The sequence below is a fragment of the Podarcis raffonei genome, chromosome 4 (assembly GCF_027172205.1).
Source record: "Podarcis raffonei isolate rPodRaf1 chromosome 4, rPodRaf1.pri, whole genome shotgun sequence".
In the NCBI taxonomy this organism is placed as follows: Eukaryota; Metazoa; Chordata; class Lepidosauria; order Squamata; family Lacertidae; genus Podarcis; species Podarcis raffonei.
In genome coordinates, this window is record NC_070605.1 from 7634203 (window position 1) to 7653081 (window position 18879).

The 18879-nt window shown below is 47.5% G+C and overlaps 2 protein-coding genes across 4 annotated transcripts in view; one reads left to right on the forward strand and one right to left on the reverse strand.

Moving 5' to 3' along the window:
• Positions 1-18879, reverse strand: part of LOC128412208 (zinc finger protein 850-like) — a 264328-nt gene that overhangs the window by 137884 nt on the left and 107565 nt on the right. The window lies entirely within an intron of this gene.
• Positions 166-18879, forward strand: part of LOC128412209 (maestro heat-like repeat-containing protein family member 7) — a 67423-nt gene continuing 48709 nt past the window's right edge. Inside the window, exons 1-6 of one of the 2 annotated variants that reach the window (XM_053385085.1) lie at positions 166-333; positions 11541-11788; positions 14336-14460; positions 15644-15766; positions 16005-16078; positions 17580-17724. In XM_053385085.1, coding sequence (XP_053241060.1) covers positions 11542-11788; positions 14336-14460; positions 15644-15766; positions 16005-16078; positions 17580-17724 — 714 coding nt within the window. In that variant the 5' untranslated portion in view covers positions 166-333; position 11541. Of the gene's footprint in view, positions 334-9238; positions 9330-11540; positions 11789-14335; positions 14461-15643; positions 15767-16004; positions 16079-17579; positions 17725-18879 lie in introns of those variants that run through there. The other variant, XM_053385084.1, reaches the window with a different exon arrangement.

Sequence of the window (18879 nt, forward strand, 5' to 3'; positions counted from 1 at the left end):
CAGGCCCCGCCCAAGGAGCAGGCAGGCCCCGCCCTCTCGCTCAACCGCCGCCCGCACACGCCCAACGGCCAGGACTTAATAATAATAAGGAGCAGGAGGACGGGGCGGGAACCACCCAAGCCCCGCCCCTTAGGCTGAGTAACGCGCTGCGGCAGGTTTGGGTTGCGCGCGCAGCTTTCCCTAAGGGATTGTCCCGAGGGCTGATGGGGCGTGTAGTTTTCTCGCTCTTTTCGCTCTCTCCCACTTGGGGGCGTTGTCGTCCCCGACAGCTGCCCTTGAGAAATGTGGAAGGAGGGCCGGATTTAGGTTTGATGAGGCCCTCAGCTCCTGAAGGTAATGGGGCCCTTTATATGTCCATCTGTCATTTGTCAACAACAAATTGTTGCTGCTTTTTGTCCTGGATATACGCTATATGGTAATTTATGGAACTAATGTATTGAAAGCCATTGGCACATATTGCAGAATGTAGGCACCCTATATATAGAAACTAGCAAACCAGGGATATTTTAGGGAGCAGGCTAGCAGGCGGGGCCCCTGACTTACATCACAGGAGCCTACACAACACAAAACTCTGTTGCTGCGTGTAGGTTTTATTTTATTTGTTTTTTATCTCATATTTTGGAAATGAACATCCAGTTGCTTTTTTCATTACATTTTTTGGGGGGCCCTCAAGAGAGTGGGGCCCTAAGCTATAGCTTGTTTTGTTGTTGTTTAGTCGTTTAGTCATGTCCGCCTCTTCGTGACCCCCTGGACCAGAGCACGCCAGGCACTCCTCTCTTCCACTGCCTCCCGCAGTTTGGTCAGACTCATGTTTGTAGCTTCGAGAACACTGTCCAACCATCTCGTCCTCTGTCGTCCCCTTCTCCTTGCGCCCTCCATCTTTCCCAGCATCAGGGTCTTTTCCAGGGAGTCTTCTCTTCTCATCAGGTGGCCAAAGTCTTGGAGCCTCAGCTTCAGGATCTGTCCTTCCAGTGAGCACTCAGGGCTGATTTCCTTCAGAATGGATAGGTTTGATCTTCTTGCAGTCCATGGGACTCTCAAGAGTCTCCTCCAGCACCAGAATTCAAAAGCATCCATTCTTCGGCGATCAGCCTTCTTTATGGTCCAGCTCTCACTTCCATACATCACTACTGGGAAAACCATGGCTTTAACTATACAGACCTTTGTTGGCAAGGTGATGTCTCTGCTTTTTAGGATGCTGTCTAGGTTTGTCTAGCTTGTTTAGCTTATACGTAACTCCGGCACTGGCTGGAAGGGACCCTGAGGTTCAACTATCTTCCTGCCGTGCAGGAATATGCAGACACAGGGAATCAAACCTGTAACCTTGGCGTCATCAGCACCATGCTCAACCCACTGAGCTGTCCGGGCTGACTGCGTATCCTGAAGAAGGAGCTTGCATGCTTCTAAGGATTCTTTGTGTGCAGTGCAGGCTGCATCTGGAAATGGTTGCAGGGATTCCCACTGCCTGCCACTGCCACCAGACATCTCTTATCAGGCTCCTCTTTTTAATTACCTGTTTTGCATTCAAAACGAGCTGCAACCATTGCCAGGAGGGGGAAAGGGAAAGTGCAAGTCCGTTAAGTGGTTTGTTGTTCCAGTGAAAGCATCTCACTGCCGTGCGGCTTAATGATGGATTTCTCATAATAACTCTTTCCTGTCGTCACACAGCCCCGGTTAGATACCAGCGCTGGAGATTCTTCCCCATCTGCCCTGCGTTGCCTTCATTTTCCTTGCTATCTCCCACTTCCAAACTAGCTTCTGGAACAAAATGCGTTTAGCAAACTGAACCTATTCATTTGATAGTATGGAGTCTAAAATTAAATTGCACCTGGATGTAAATTGCATTTATTTATTTTATATCTCACTGTTTCCAGCAAGGAGCTGGAGGTGGTGTACCTGGTTCTCTCCCCTATTTAATGCCCACAACAATGCTGTGAGGTAAGGTAAAGGTAAAGGACCCCTGGACAGTTAAGTCCAGTCAAAGGCAACTATGGGGTTGTGGCGCTCATCTCGCTTTCAGGCTGAGGGAGCCGGCGTTTGTCCACAGACAGCTTTCCGGGTCATGTGGCCAGCAGGACTAAACCATTTCTGGCGCAACTGGACACCATGACGGAAACCAGAGTGCACGGAAACACCATTTACCTTCCCGCTGGAGCGGTACCTATTTATCTACTTGCACTGGCGTGCTTTCGAACTGCTAGGTTAGCAGGAGCTGGGACAGAACGACGGGAGCTCAACCTGTTGTGGGGATTGAACCGCCAACCTTCCGATCAGCAAGCCCAAGAGGCTCAGTGGTTTAAACCACAGCGCCACCAGTTAGGCTGAAAGGCAATGACTGGCCCAAAGTCCCCCCTTGTGAGATTTTTCTCTCTGGTATTGGGAGAATCTTATGAATGCAAAGCCCTGCTAGATCAGGCCAGATACCTCAAAAGGAAACCCACAAGCAGAGCACAAGACCACTCTCTTCTCCATCAGCTCCCAGCAAGTGTTATTCAGAAGCGTTACTGCCTCCTTCCATGGAAGAAGCATCTAGCCATCCTGGCAATATTAGTAGCCATAGATAGACTTATCCTGCTGTCTAGTTCTTCTAGGGCAAAGCCCACAAATGGATCAGTCCTGGATCTTTGCCAGACACTTTGAACTGCAGGCCTCAATCAGGGTAAACAACAGCAGCTTTGAGAGACCAATAGTTTCACCCAGGGGAAGGCATTAAAAAATATAAGAGCCTGCTGGATCAGGCCAGTGCCCTGTCTAGTTCAACCAGGTGTCTATGAGAACTGCCCACAAGCAAACTGTAACCTTCAGAAATCCAGGTTTCGTGTAAACACCCCCCCCCGAAAACCCAAAGACGACTTCCAAAGGTTTAGACTAATTTGTGGATCCCTTAATAAGAACGTGTTTTACAGATGTATAAAGTTGTGGTGTATGTAATGGAATATAGGTTTTCATAATGTATTTTGGAGGACAGGGGTCTCAGGGGAAATTTAAAGAACACAATTAAAAAATAATAGCCCCAATTACATGTGTAAAACAAATATCAACATTTTAATAAGACGTCCTTCAAAGACAAAAGGAGAGGCTGATGTACAGGGTGGGAAGGGGCTGCCCCGATATACAGAAGATGTGCATGGAACTTAGATATCTGAAGTATGTTCTGAGGCTGGACTCTGACTCAAAAGCTCAAATAAAGGAATTGTCACAGTATGTCTGGATGCTGGTTTTCCCCTTAAGGCCTGCTGCTAGAGAAGGAAGCACAGGCATCCCTGAATCCATTATCCAGTCTTCTGTTGCCATGGTGACCACAGGCACTGCAGAGAAATCTGGATCATCTGTGGCGATGGAGCTGTTTGCGTGTCTCTGGGTGCTGGAGGGGCACCCCACCCCTGAAGCAATGGATGCCCATCTCCCCCAGAAACACAAGCAGTGGGTCTGGACCCTCATAAATCCCCCTTTTGTATAAACACAAAAATGATGGTCACAAAGCAGGGGTGACAGATGACGGAATTTTATCCTGCACAGGGCCTGGCACAATTGCTCTTCATTCCTTTCACTCTTTTCATATCTGTAAAGAGGTTTCACTGGTTTTCAGACAGGTGCGGCTTTCATCTGTAAATTAAATTACATTTAATCAGATGCCATTGTTTTGCTGTTTATCAATACGAGCCACATTATCGTAAAATTGCACAAGGGAAAGAGAATAAATGCGTTTAGCTCTGGAATGAGTGAAGCCCTAAAGAAAAGTGTGTCTCATGAGCAGAAGGAGACTGAACTCCTAAACCTGTTTTCCTGAGAAGAAACTCCAGTGGACCGGCGGGACTTGCTTTTGTGTAAACCCTTAATTGCACAATGCAAACCTGTGTGCTTACTGGGGACTAAATTGGATGATACATTTGCTTTGCATCCATTTGTTTTTTAAAAAAACAAACGAACAAACAAAAACAAATTGCCAACCCAAAGGCCTGATCTGAATTGGGAACTGTTGTAAACAAAAAAAATCTGTCCTTTTTCCCCCTTATGGGGTATCCAAGAGCCCATATAGAGTCCTTACGTAGGTACCCTATTGGTAGGAGAAAATAACAGAGGCCAACCAGAGAATATTGAGAAGCAAAGCAGCTAGTAAGCTTGATCTTTATTGATCTGTTGCAACAGGGTCCTCACTCACCACATGCAGGAGGGAGGAGGAACCCAGAACAATGGTGCGCAAGGCCTTAAATAGACATTTTAAATTCCCTGCCCTGGAGCTCAAGACCACCCCTCCATACATCATACATACATCACAGAAGGGGCGGTCTACAGCAGAAATCTGAGTGGTTTGTTTACCTCCTGTCTGCCAGGTTACCTGTTTAATGGTCACTTGATTGGATTGCCTGGGGAGCCTGGCCAGTCTTTTGTAATGATAAATACTTAGTTCCTGAGCGAGGTCACAGGCTCACACTCTATTCATATCTTAAATGTGCCCTTAAGACACGATTTGTGAAGGAAAAAGACAATGGGGAGGTTTCCCACTTTGACTTTGCAGAGAAATAATTGAGGTCAATTTGTTCAGGACTTTTTTCCGTGGGGTTTTCAGACATGTGGTTTATATATTTATGTATGTGTTTGCTTGGTACATTTATGAACATTTATTACATATCTAAGGGACACAGGTAGCGCTGTGAGTTAAACCACAGAGCCTAGGACTTGCCGATCAGAAGGTCGGCGGTTCGAATCCCCGTGACGGGGTGAGCTCCCGTTGCTCGGTCCCAGCTCTGCCAACCTAGCAGTTTGAAAGCACGTCAGAGTGCACATAGATAAATAGGTACCGCTCCAGCGGGAAGGTAAACGGTGTTTCCATGCGCTGCTCTGGTTCGCCAGAAGCGGCTTAGTCATGCTGGCCACATGACCCGGAAGCTGTACACCGGCTCCCTCGGCCAATAAAGCGAGATGAGTGCCACAACCCCAGAGTCGGTCACGACTGGACCTAATGGTCAGGGGTCCCTTTACCTTAAGACCTTAAAATTCTTATCACAGAACCTAGTGCGAAGGGCTGGGGGTTTTAAGCCTCTGTCTCTATCCAGACCAGGGGCCCTGGCCCACATTGCATGGCTGTTGTAGGACTACAGTGTTGGACCTCCGCTGTATGAGGCAATATGCTTCCGAATACCACTTGCTGGGAATCTCAAATGGGCATCCCATTGGAGTATGTGGTTGGTCCCTGAGATAAGACCAGGATGCTGAACTATATGGACCTCATATGGACCTATATGGATCCGGCAAGATTCTTGTATTCTTAGGTTCTTACATTGCATCAGCCTTTCAGGGTCATGCAAGGTGACCTTGGTGGCTCTCCAGAAGACCAGCTGCACACACAGATCAATCTCCTTTTTTCCAAGATGCCTTTCGTCTGATCATTACTTATTTAACACCAATACTGTCCTGCTTTATCTGGATGTCTCAGATTACGAGGCACTGATACCCTGGGGGCTGGATGTTTCGCTTTGTCCCTGTTAAGCTGGTGTGTGTGTGTTCACTCCCAACCTCTGGCAAACCTTAAACTTGGGTTTTTTTTAAATGAAAGCATCTTCAATGCTGGCTCACTGCAGGAGGAGCAACAAAGAAGCATAGCTGGCAACCGTCCCTTATTTGGCGGGAAACTCCCTTATCCCAGCGCCGTGTCCCGCTGCTGTCCCTTATTGATGATGTCCCTTAATTTCCAGGGTTTAAAGGAAGCAGCTCCTCTCCCTCCCTCCCTGCCGGCCAGGGAGGAGGGAGGCTCCAGCTGTGTTGCTTGGCTGCGTTGCTCATCCAATAAAGAGTCTAAGAATGACTGGGGGGTGGAGCTTGCATGCCTTGTGCCGATCAAATCGGACGCGCCTGGGGACTCGCCTTTGCTCAGCGCTTCCCAGCGGAGAGGTGACGGTGGTTTTCCTTGCTGCATCCCCTTTGCCGGGTTGCTGCGCTGTGGGAACCACCGCTTGAGGCTTTGTTTAGGTGCTGGCTGGGCTTTCTGCCTTTGGTTCGGAGGGGCTCAGAAGTTGAACATACCTGTGCTCTGAAAATCCCTTATTTTGGCTGCTGGTCCTTTATTTCCGAGGCTGCTGGTCCCTTATTTTCAAATCTGTAAGTTGACAGCTATGCGAAGAAGTGAAGCGGCGAGAATGTACAGGATTAATAGTAAGACATGTTGGAAATGCAAAGATAAAGATGGAGATTTTTACCACATGTGAGAAAATGAAAGAGTTTTGGGAACTGATTTATAACGAATTGAAAAAGATATTTAAATACACTTTCCCGAAAAAGCCGGAAGCTTTCTTGCTAGGCTTGATAGGAGAGGAAATAGAAAAAGCAGATCAAAGGTTATTTATGTATGCTACGACTGCTGCCAGAATTTTGTTAGCCCAAAAATGGAAAGTACCAGAATTACCAACAAGAGAGGGGTGACAGACTTGATTATGCGGAACTAGCAAAACACACCTGTAGAACCAGAAATCAGGAGGAAACAAAATTCCAAAAAGATTGGAGTAAATTTATGGGGTACATAAATAATAATTATAGAAATTTGAAGACTCTGGCAGGACTGAAATAAATCTTACGACGTAGATAGGATTGGATACAATAAGAAACTGTGGAAAAGTAACTGACATAAAAAAACCTGTTGAAGGGAGGGAAGGAAGTCAATGCTCAGCAGAGTGTGGGGAAAGAATATGGGTAAATGACTGTTGAATTTTACTGTATTTTGTTTATTAAATGAAACATCAATAAAAAGCATTTAAAAAAAAGTGAAGCGGCTTGGTTCTGAGCTGAGTCTCTCGTCTGACCTGGGGTCACAGCAGCTGAGTGTTTTTGTCCCATTCAACCCAAAGGTTAAGAATGTAAGAAGAGGCCTGTTGGATCCGGCCATTGACCCATCTAGTCCAGCATAATACAGTGGTGCCCCGCAAGACGAATGCCTCGCAAGACGAAAAACTCGCTAGACGAAAGGGTTTTCCGTTTTTTGAGTCGTTCCGCAAGACGAATTTCCCTATGGGCTTGCTTCACAAGACGAAACGTCTTGCGAGTTCTTGCGAGTTTGTTTCCTTTTTCTTAAAGCCGCTAAGCCGTTAATAGCCGCTAAGCCGTTAATAGCCGCTAAGCTGCTAAGCCGCTAATAGCCGTGCTTCGCAAGACGAAAAAACCGCAAGACGAAGAGACTCGCGGAACGGATTAATTTCGTCTTGCGAGGCACCACTGTAATTATTATTATTATTATTATTATTATTATTATTATTATTATTATTTATACTCCACCCATCTGGCTGAGTTTCCCCAGCCACTCTGGGTGGTTTCCAATCGAGTGTTAAAAACAATACAGCATTAAATATGAAAAACTTCCCTAAACAGGGCTGCCTTCAGATGTCTTTTAAAGATAAGATAGCTGCTTATTTCCTTCACATCTGGTGGGAGGGCGTTCCACAGGGCGGGTGCCACTACCGAGAAGGCCCTCTGCCTGGTACCCTGTAACTTGGATTCTCGCAGGGAGGGAACCGCCAGAAGGCCCTCGGCACTGGACCTCAGTGTACTGGCTGGATGATAGGGGTGGAGATGCTCCTTCAGATATACTGGACTGAGGCCGTTTAGGGCTTTCACGGTCAGCACCGACACTTTGAATTGTGCTCGGAAATTTACTGGGAGCCAATACAGGTCTTTCAGGACCAGTGTTATGTGGTCTCGGCAGCCGCTCCCAGTCCCCAGTCTAGCTGCCGCATTCTGGATTAGTTGTAGTTTCCGGGTCACCTTCAAAGGTAGCCCCACGTAGAGCGCATTGCAGTAGTCCAAGCGAGAGATAACCAGAGCATGCACCACTCTGGCGAGACAGTCTGCGAGCAGGTAGGGTCTCACCTGTGTACCAGGATAAGATGGAGATAGCAGCCAGGTTTTAGCAACATGCAACGAGGATTCGTGAATGTTAATATAGAACTTAAGTGTTAGATGCAGGTTTTTGATGAGTGATTTTATTGAGCTGAACCCTCCTGGAATCTTGTATATATGCCAATAAAAGTTTGAAAATTTTAGCTGGATTTGCCTCCTGAGTTGCACAGTATAACTACGTACAATGTGAAGGAGTCCTTTTTATCTGCTCTGAATCTTCCAGCCTTCCGCTTTGTTGGATGCCCACGAGATCAACGCCAGGCTGGCAGCTCTGCCGGGGAGTCATAGTCCCTAACCTCCAGCAGGCACCCGGTTGGGGAAGCCCGTTCTGTAGCAAAAGCCTTGCTATGGAGATGGTGGGGCGATGCTTTGGAATTCTGCAGCGTCCCTCTGATTGGCTGCCAGTGATGTCATCCCCCATTCAGGTTGACTCTGCTGTTCCTTGATCACAATGGTAAAAATCTCTCCCCGGTTTCATGTAATGCAAAGTCAGATGCGGCCCTAGCAGAATTTGCAAAGGTTTTGCTGGCTCTCTGTCCCACCACTTTATCATCATCAATGCAACAGAGGCATCACCCTTCTCCTGACGACATGTTTCCTTCCCTAGGTCCCATGTTTGGGTCCCAAAAGCTGCTTCCAGCCACGGTATACCTTACCGGGTCCATACTTTCAACCTGAATAGAACAGATTTACTTTTTCTTTTGCTGCATATTTGCATCATGCTCTGTCATCAGTGGGACACGGGTGGCGCTCTGGGTTAAACCACAGAGCCTAGGACTTGTCAACCAGAAGGTCGGCGGTTCAAATCCCCGCAACAGGGTGAGCTCCCGTTGCTTGGTCCCTAAAAGCACACATTCTGCTCATGTAAAAACACCAGGCAGGCCCCACAAATAACCCAGAGAAGCATTTTTAATAAAAGCACGCATTCTACTCATGTAAAAACACGCTGATTCCTGGACCGTCCACCGGCCGGATATAGAAGGCAATTGGGCCGGATCTGGCCCCCAGGCCTTAGTTTGCCTACCCATGGATTAACAAGTACAGTCGTACTTTCTTTTATCTGCCCTGAAATCTTCCCACCATGAGTTGTAGTATGATGAGAGAGGGAGGAAAACCTTTTCTGTATCCCCTTTCTCCAATCCATCCCTAATTTTATAAACTCACCTGAGCTCAACATTGAGAAAAGCTTCGTGAGCCGAGGGACCACATCGCCAGGTCAGCACACACCTTGGTCCACCCTTTATTACCTGTGTGTTTTCATAGCAACTCTGCCTTGCGGTTTCCCGGGTGACCTCATCCAGCTGCAGTGTAAACCCTCCATCCAGTGAATCCCCCCCCCCCCCCCAGAACTAGTTGCCCTTGTTGCGATGTAGGGCTGAGTTCTGCCTCTTGAGCTGCTTGCCTGGAGTGAACCGAAGATCAAATCTACTCTCAGCCAGACAGTAAGTGCTACAGATCTGTGGTCCTTCTTTTCTGGAGGAATAAGCTGTTTGCATCATCTCAGTTCGTTAGGAAAGGTGAAATCACACAGTGCATCTACAACACAGATAAATTAAGACCCTCTCCTTCCCTGGAGGTTTCCAAGCAGAGATTGGAGGGCCACCTGTCATGGATGCTTTAGCTGAGATTCCTGCATTACAAGGAGGTTGGAATGGGGTTCCATTGCAACTCTATGATTCTATGATTCCAACTCTATGATTCTATAATTCTAAATAATGGTGGAATCATTATTTTACCCTCTTGATTTCCACCAGCAGCAGCTCGCCAGCAGCATCCACATTACAGATGCCGGAATCTGTCAATTTCATAGAAACTTCTCATAATATACACATTTTTGTATGCGATTTTTGCCAAAAAGGGCACCTTTCTGTAAGAAATACAATGCATTTTGTATGTTGTTTTCATGAGTTTATGTGTTTTTAGGCACGCTCTCAGCTAATATATACATCGCGGTGCCCAAATTTTATTTGAAGAGCTGCATCTCAAGAATAGATTTGGAAAAAGGGGAATTTCAGCTGGTTTCGGTTGGTGTACAGTTTCAGGAAGAGCAAATTGGGCTGGGTCATATTAAAATGCAAACGGAACCAGTTTTCTCCTTTACCTTTGCATCCATAACTAGGACTGTGATTTTTTTATATATTTGAGAAGCTCCTGCCCATATATGTTTGCTTAAGCTATAATAATGGGGTCCCTGAATGGCATAACAACATCAGAAGAGTCTGTCTGGATCAGGCCAGTGGCCCATTTAGTCCATCATCCTGTCCTCTCATTGGTCTCTTTCGGGGAACCTGCAAACAGGATCTGAGCACAAAAGCAATTCTCTCCCTTCCTGTAGTTTCCAGCAGCTGGGATTCAGAATCACTGCTGCTTCCAGCTGTAGAGGCAGAGCATAGCTATTGCGGCTAGCAGCCCTTGGTAGCCTTATTCTTCATGAATTTCTCTGGTCCTCTTTTAAAGCCATCACTGCTTCCAGTGGGGGTGAGTTCCATAGTTGAATTATGCACTTTGTCAACCCTAATAAGGAGGGCCGCCAAATGAAAAGCTCCAACAGGACAGCCTAGCTGCCTAACTAGTGGCGCTGCGGTCTAAATCACTGAGCCTCTTGGGCTTGCCGATCGGAAGGTCGGCGGTTCGAATCCCCGTGACAGAGTGAGCTCCCGTCACTCTGTCCCAGCTCTACCTCTCTTTCAAATCAGAACCAGTGAAGGCGGTGAAGGTCCTGTGTGAGTGTCTGGAGTCGGTTGGAGGATGGATGACAGCTAACAGACTGAGGCTGAATCCTGCCAAGACAGAAGAACTGTTTTTTGGGGACAGGAGGCAGGCCGGTGTGGGGGACTCCCTGGTCCTGAATGGGTTACTGTGCCCCTGAAGGACCAGGTGTGCAGCCTGGGAGTCATTTTGGACTCACCACTGTCAATTCTGTGTCCAGGGCAGCTGTTTATCAGCCCCATCTGGTATGCAGATGAGACCCTACCTGCCCGCAGACTGTCACACCAGAGTGGTGCATGCTCTAGTTATCTCCCGCTGGGACTACTGCCATGTGCTCTGCATGGGGCTACCTTTGAAGGTGACCCGGAAACTACAACTAATCCAGAATGCGGCAGCTAGACTGATGACTGGGAGCAGCTGCCGAGACCACATAACACCAGTCTTGAAAGACCTACATTGGCTCCCAGTACGTTTCTGAGCACAATTCAAAGTGTTGGTGCTGACCTTTAAAGCCCTAAACGACCTCAGTCCAGTATACCTGAAGGAACGTCTCCACCCCCATCGTTCTGCCCGGACACTGAGGTCCAGCGCTGAGGGCCTTCTGGCGGTTCCTTCCCTGCAAGAAGTGAGGTTATAGGGAACCAGGCAGAGGGCCTTCTCGGTGGTGGCGCCCGCCCTGTGGAATGCCCCCCCCCCCCGATGTCAAAGAGAACAACTACCAGACTTTTAGAAGACATCTGAAGACAGCCCTCTTTCAGGAAGCTTTTAATGTTTAACAGATCACTGTATTTTAATACTTTGTTGGAAGCCGCCCAGACTGGCTGGGAAACCCAGCCAGATGGGCGGGGTATAAATAATAAATTCTATTCTATTCTATTCCTTTACCTTTACCTTTTGTTTCTGTAAACACAACCTGAGGTGTCCCTTCTTCCTGTCTGTTGCAGAATGGATTTGAGCAGCTACCTGGGAGACTATGAAGATGACATCTTCCGAGGGTCTTCCCCCCTGGGGTGGGAAGATTCTGAAATTTTTCTGGGTAGCCAGAGTGGGACAGATCTGAGCCAAGGGGACTTGCAGGATGACACAACCGAGTCTATCACGGATGAAAGCGGGCCGCTGCTTCGATGCCTCAAGAAAATCTACCGGAAGGGAAAGAAAGAAAAGACGAGGCGACGAAAAACCATGACTTCAGGTAAGGCAAGGTCTCAGCGGCTCAGATTGCGTTGGAATTGTGGATGCGAGGAAAAACAAATACATATGAAAGGATAATTCCTAGATGCCAAGTTCCAGGTTTGGGGCTAGTGCTCTTTGGTGACAGAATCCCAGCAGAGATTTATAATATGCAGCAAAGTGAAACAGGCAGCAATATCGGCTGTTAGGCCTTTAAAATATGCCTTTCTGAGTAACCGAACAGTCCCTGCTGCCCCAAGCATAGGAGAAGACCACAGGTTTGGTAAGTTAAAAATGGGTTTACTTACAAACTCTTCAAAGGTCAGGTTTATGTGCTTTTCCACACACCCATCAGAAAAGTTGCACAGCCAGTAAAACCTGGCTTAGTTACAGTGGTGAGAGTTCCCAAATTATTGGTATAGGAATTCAAGTGTGGCTTGTAAGAGCCATGTGGTCTGAGCTGCAGCAACCAGCTCAGTGCAGCTCAGACTCAGGGCCAGATTTAGGTTTGATGAGGCCCTCAGCTACTGAAGGTAATGGAGCCCTTTATATATGTCCAGCTGTCCTTTGTCCACAACAAATTGTTGCTTTTTTGTGCTGAATGTATGCTATATGGTAATTTATGGACCTAATAGGTATCTAAAGCCATTTGCACATAACAAAATATGTATTTTATCAAAGTAATTTGTTTTTTATCTTATATTTTGGAAATGTACATCCAGTTCCCCCCCTTTAAATTTTTTTTGGGGCCCCCAAGAGAGTGGGGCCCTAAGCTATAGCTTGTTTAGCTTATATGTAAACCCAGCACTGCTCAGACCTCCTCACACGCTTCTCTGGTAGGCTGGCATCAGACAGCACCCCAAGTTCTTAATTCTATATCACATGCACACACAGAAGTTGAGGAAAGCTTTCGAAGTGCTATAAGTAAATAAAATTAGAGGTTGCTGGAAAAATTTAAAACAAGGATGCAGAAAAAGGAGGTATGGGGAAGTCGTTGAAAGAAGGTTTAAGGAAAAGAAGGTTAAGAAATTATACATGTTTATATGTGTGTTTGTTTTTGTATTGTCTTGTATTGTTATTTAATATGTGTTGGAAAATTAATAAAAATTTATTAAAAAAAAAAAAAGAAGTTGAGGAAAGCTTTCATGGATCCTGCAAGCCAAGGCTAGGAGATCGTTTGCAGACTGAGGGCTGCCCTCCCTTCTGGGGGCCACTTGCCATTGGTGGGCGGGGCCAATTGCAAAAGTGGGCGGAGCAATGAACAAGATGCTTAGCTTTGCAGCATAGGCTGATTTCACTCCCCTCTATTCTCCATCCAGGGCAGGTGACCTAGAGAGAAGGGGTGGGTGGCCTGGAGAAAGTCCCGCAGGCCAGGGAGAGGTGCCAAGCAGGCTGAATTTGGCCCCCGCATTTGCATAGCTGTCAACTTACAGATTTGAAAATAAGGGACCAGCAGCCTTGAAAATAAGGGATCAGCAGCCAAAATAAGGGATTTTCTGGGCACAGGTATGTTCAACTTTTGAGCCCCTCCGAGCCAAAAGCAGAAAGCCCAGCCAGCAGCCAAACGAAGCCTGAAGCGGTGGTTCCCGCAGTGCAGCAACCCAGCAAAGGGGATGCACAAGGAAAACCACCGTCACCTCTCCGCTGGGAAGCGCTGAGCAAAGGCGAGTCCCCAGGCAATGCGGCCAATTTGATTGGCACAAGGCATGCAAGCTCCACCCCCCAGTCGTTCTTAGACTCTTTATTGGGTAAGCAACGCAGCCAAGCAACACAGTTGGAGCCTCCCTCCTCCCTGGCCGGCAGGGAGGGAGGGAGAGGAGTTGCTTCCTTTGAAACCCGGGAAATTTAAGGGACATCATCAATAAGGGACAGCAGCGGGACACGGCGCTGGGATAAGGGAGTTTCCCGCCAAATAAGGGACGGTTGACAGCTATGCACATTTGGCCCACCCCTGCTAAAGGCAAACTACCTCTGGAGCAAGCTGTTAGATCCTTACTCATCAAGGGACCCTGAATCCCCCTTAGGAGAGTACAGTGGATGCTCGGGTTGTGAACATGATCCGTGCAGGATGCACATTCACAACCCACAGCATCCACAACCCACAGCGGCGCATCTGCACATGCGTGGGTTGTGATTCGGTGCGTCTGTGCATGCGCAAAGCGCAATCTAGTGCTTCTGTGCATGTGCGACCGCCGAAACCCAGAAGTAACCTGTTCCGGTACTTCCAGGTTTCAGCGGTCTGCAACCCCAAAAAATGCAACCTGAAGCATCTGTAACCCGAGGTATGACTGTACAGTGGTACCTCGGGTTAAGAACTTAATTTGTTCTGGAGGTCCGTTCTTAACCTGAAACTGTTCTTAACCTGAGGTACCACTTTAGCTAATGGGGCCTCTCACTGCCACCGCTGCACGATTTCTGTTCTCATCCTGAAGCAAAGTCCTTAACCCGAGTTACTATTTCTGGGTTAGCAGACTCTGTAACCTGAAGCATATGTAACCTGAAGCGTCTGTAACCCGAGGTACCACTGTAATTGATTTCTCCTTTCCCTCTTCTTCCTCGGCGCTTTTAGTCCCTGATCTCTCTGCTATGGCAACCATCTGGGAAGAAAGCGAGAACCCTGCTTCTGCTCAGGAACCTGAGCTCCTGCTGAACTCCTGGAGGAGCACCATAGATTACTTCAACAGTAAAAAAGAGGTATGGGGGCACGACTTAGGACCAGGCTACCTGAGGGACCGTACTGTCCCATACTAGCCTGCCCAGGCTCCAAGGTGTTCAGGAGAGGCAGAAGGCAGGGCAACAAAGAGGGAGTAGAATGGACTCCCTCGGGACGTGCGGGCTCTTCTTGTATTGTTTTCAAGCAGAGTTTGGATGGCCGTCTGTCATGGATGCTTTAGCTGAGATTCCAGAATTGCACGGGGATGGACTAGATGACCCTTGGGTTCCCTTTTTACTTTTTAACCATTATCTTTTATATGTTCTTAGCTGTGTGTATTTTACCTCTGTTCTTTTAATTTGTGTAAGCTGCCTTGAGTCCTGGACTGGGGAAAAGGTGAGATATAAATAATAATAATATAAGAACAAAATTTTATTATTTATATCCCGCCCATCTGGCTGGGTTTCCCCAGCCACTCTGGGTGGCTCCCAACAGAACACCAATAACAATAATAAAAAAGTGACAAAACATCAAACATTAAAAACGTCCCTAAACAGGGAGGCCTTCAGATGTCTTCTGAAAGTCAGATGGTTGTTTATTTCCTTGACATCTGAAGGGAGGGCATTCCACAGGGCGGGTGCCACCACCGAGAAGGCCCTGTGCCTGGTTCCGTGTAGCTTCACTTCTCATAAGGAGGGAACCATCAGAAGGCCCTCGGAGCTGGACCTCAGTGTCAGGCAGAACAATGGGGGTGGAGACTCTCTCTCTCTCTCTCTCTCTCTCTCTCTCTCTCTCTCAACCACCATGTAGGGTTATCAACTGCCAGCCTAAGCATCCAATCCGGCCTCCAGGGGGTTCCCCATCTGACCCCCATTCTGGATCCAAAGGATCCCCCATCTTTAAACACTGTCTACTTTCTCCTCCATGGGCACAGGACAAAGAGAGCCAGTGTGGTGTAGTGGTTAGTGTCGGACTAGGACATGGGAGACCAGGGTTCGAATCCCCACTGGGCCATGAAGCTCCCTGGGTATATGACCTTGGGGCCTGTCCCTGTCTCTTTCAGATTGGCCTCCCTCACAGGGTTGTTGTGGGGCTTAAAAGAGCAGAGGGACAACCCTGTGCTCCACCCCAAGCTCCCTGAAGAAAAAAAAGGCAGGATAGGTCTGCAATAAATCCATAATAATAATAAATACTTCTGTCTCACACACACCCAATTTCCTTTAGGAAGATGTCATGAAGAAAAGTTTTTTCAGGTTCTTATCCATCCTCAGCAAGACAATCAACTGGAGCAACATGACTGATTTTTTTATGGATAACTTTACCTCCGATGTTGTGGGAGTCTTAACAGTGAGTTTCTCTATTTGCTTGTTTTCAATCTGATCCCGCTCTTGAAAATACTTACCCAACCCTTCCTTTTTTCTTGTGCATGCAGAGCCCTCATTGTACCTTAACTGGAGTTAAAGCTCCTCCTTTTACCAGTCTTGTGGTCAGGCCACCTCTTGTGCGCTGACGCTGACCTCACTGTCGATGAGTTTTGCAGGATTTCTACCTCACTGACTGAGGATATCCCACTTCTCGTTTACAGGAGATGATTAAGAGAGACTTTCCAGAATCCAGCGTCGTCTGTCTTCATGCTATGGCCACCGTTATTGACTTGAGGTAGATTCAATTCCTTAGCTCCCTTCCTGGGTTGACTTCTAATTCCTGACCCACTGCGGCAACTGCATTCCGCTGTGCAAAAGGAATCTGTTTTACACTTGTGCCCAAGGGTTTCAAACGAAGTGACGCCTCATAGATTAGGAGGAGATATAACATGGTGCCCTCCAGATATCATTGGGCCTCCAACTCCTCAGCAATCATAGCCAATGGCCAGGGATCATGGGAATTGTAGTCCAAAACATTTGTAGGCTGCCACATTGGTGAAGGCTAGGCCCAGCACTATCTAAAGGGTCATTTTCTTCCACTCGAACCTATCCCTCAGTAAATATGTTCTTCAGAGACCTGTCTTCTAATTTCCCTGCCTTCTGAGATCTAGCAGGAAGCTGCTGGAGAAGAGCGCCTTCTTCTTGGTGGCACCCAAATGATGGAATACTCTCCACTCAGGTTTGCTTGGTCACATCTCTGCATAGCTGTCAACTTTTCCCTTTTCTTGCAAGGAATCCTATTCAGAATAAGGGAATTTCCCTTAAAAAAAGGGAAACGTTGACAGCTATATAAGTCTACCATCCTTTGGGCACCAGGCACTGCCCGTCCTGCTCTCTTGGGCTTTTAATGGTAGATGAGATCTTTTAATGTCCTTCTGTGTTACCCTGTTGCTCAGGACGCTGCAGTTACTTTTTCTAGGAAAAAAGGGATGCCAGAACTCACCACGAACATTTCCCTTGTTGTCTTATAATGGCAATGACGCCCACCTGAGAGGTGCCAGAATTGACTTCTGGTGACTTCTGGCTGGAAAAAAAGTCCAGCAACTATGTCTGCTAACTAACTAACTAATCAGTTGCAATCCTTTATTGTTTCTATAACAATAATAGTAATTTATTATTTATACCCCACCCACCTGGCTGGGTTTCCCCAGCCACACTGGGTGGCTCCCAACAGAACACTAAAAACACAATAAGACATCATACATTAAAAACTTCCCTAAGCAGGGCTGTCTTCAGGTGTCTTCTAAAAGTCAGATAGTTGTTTATTTCCTTGACATCTGATGGGAGGGCGTTCCACAGGGTGGGTGCCACTACCGAGAAGGCCCTCTGCCTGGTTCCCTGCAAACTCACTTCTTGCAGGGAGGAAACTGCCAGAAGGCCCTCAGAGCTGGACCTCTGTGTCCGGGCTGAATGATGGGGGTGGAGACGCTCCTTCAGGTATACTGGACCGAGGCCATTTAGGGCTTTAAAGGTCAGCACCAACACTTTGAATTGTGCTCGGAAATATACTGGGAGCCAATGTAGGTCTTTCTGTATTATTGTCCTAAAATGACAGATTTGAAGAAAAACGAAAGGGTCAATCCGTGAGATCAAAGGTCAAAAGACTGGGTTGAAATCTTAAAAGTAACACGAGTGAGTCATTCCCCAGCCAGACGCCCACCAGAATTTTCAGACTCCATCTTGCATCATCCCCAGCTGGCAAAATGCTATTTTCTGACTCCCGTTTCTTCCACCAGCAAGGCGAACGTCACAAAAACGATGGGGTCCTACAAGAAGGGGATATTGCTCCGCACCTTTTTCAAGAGTGTCTTTGCCCTGTCACCCCTGAAGGCAGGACAAGAGGAAGGAACGGCCAATTCTGCCAATGCCCAGTACGCAAAGGTAGTTTTGTCTTCCTCTCTGGCTTAGAACATAAGGAGAGGCTGCTGGATCAGGCCAATGGCCCATCTAGTCCAGCATCCTGTCATCTCAGTGGCCAACCAGATGCTTCATTGGGGATCCTGCAAGCACAAGAGCCCTCTTCCCTCCTGTAGCCTATGGCAGCGAGTCACATAGTTCAACTATCATAAAATCATAGAACTGCAGAGTAACTTAAGGTAAAGGGACCCCTGACCATTAGGTCCAGTCGTGGCCGACTCTAGGGTTGCAGCGCTCATCTTGCTTTATTGGCCGAGGGAGCCGGCGTACAGCTTCCAGGTCATGTGGCCAGCATGACTAAGCCGCTTCTGGCAAACCAGAGCAGCGCACGGAAACGCCGTTTACCTTCCCGCTGGAGTGGTACCTATTTATCTACTTGCACTTTGACGTGCTTTCGAACTGCTAGGTTGGCAGGAGCAGGGACCGAGCAACGGGAGCTCACCCCGTCGCGGGGATTCGAACCGCCAACCTTCTGATCGGCAAGTCCTAGGCTCTGTGGTTTAACCCACAGCGCCACCCGCGTCCCGCAGAGTAACTTACAACAAGACTAAACCTTAACACTAAGCATACTGTGTACAGAACACCACACCAGAAAGAGAGATAGAAAGAGAAATTGAAACCCAGGCTACTTCTGGCCTTACTTTTATAGCCAGCATGACCTTGAGAGCCAGTGTGGTGTAGTGGTTAAGAGCGGTAGTCTCGTAATCTGGGGAACTGGGTTCGCGTCTCTGCTCCTCCACATGCAGCTGCTGGGTGACCTTGGGCCAGTCACACTTCTTTGTAGTCTCTCAGCCCCACTCACCTCACAGAGTGTTTGTTGTGGGGGAGGAAGGGAAAGGAGAATGTTAGCCGCTTTGAGACTCCTTCGGGTAGTGATAAAGCGGGATATCAAATTGAAACTCTTCTTCTTGTCAGAAAGAGATAACAGAACCAGTTTAATCCCGCTGTACTCAGCTTCTCGGAAGGTATAACCCAAACATCACGATGAACCTTCTGCTTGTTTCTTTCACATAGAGAAGCTTCCAGAACCCTCTTGAATAAAGTAGAATAGGAAAGATATCTGCACATCATATCAATACTATCTGTACCAAGAAATGCAATTTGACAGTTTTGCAGCAG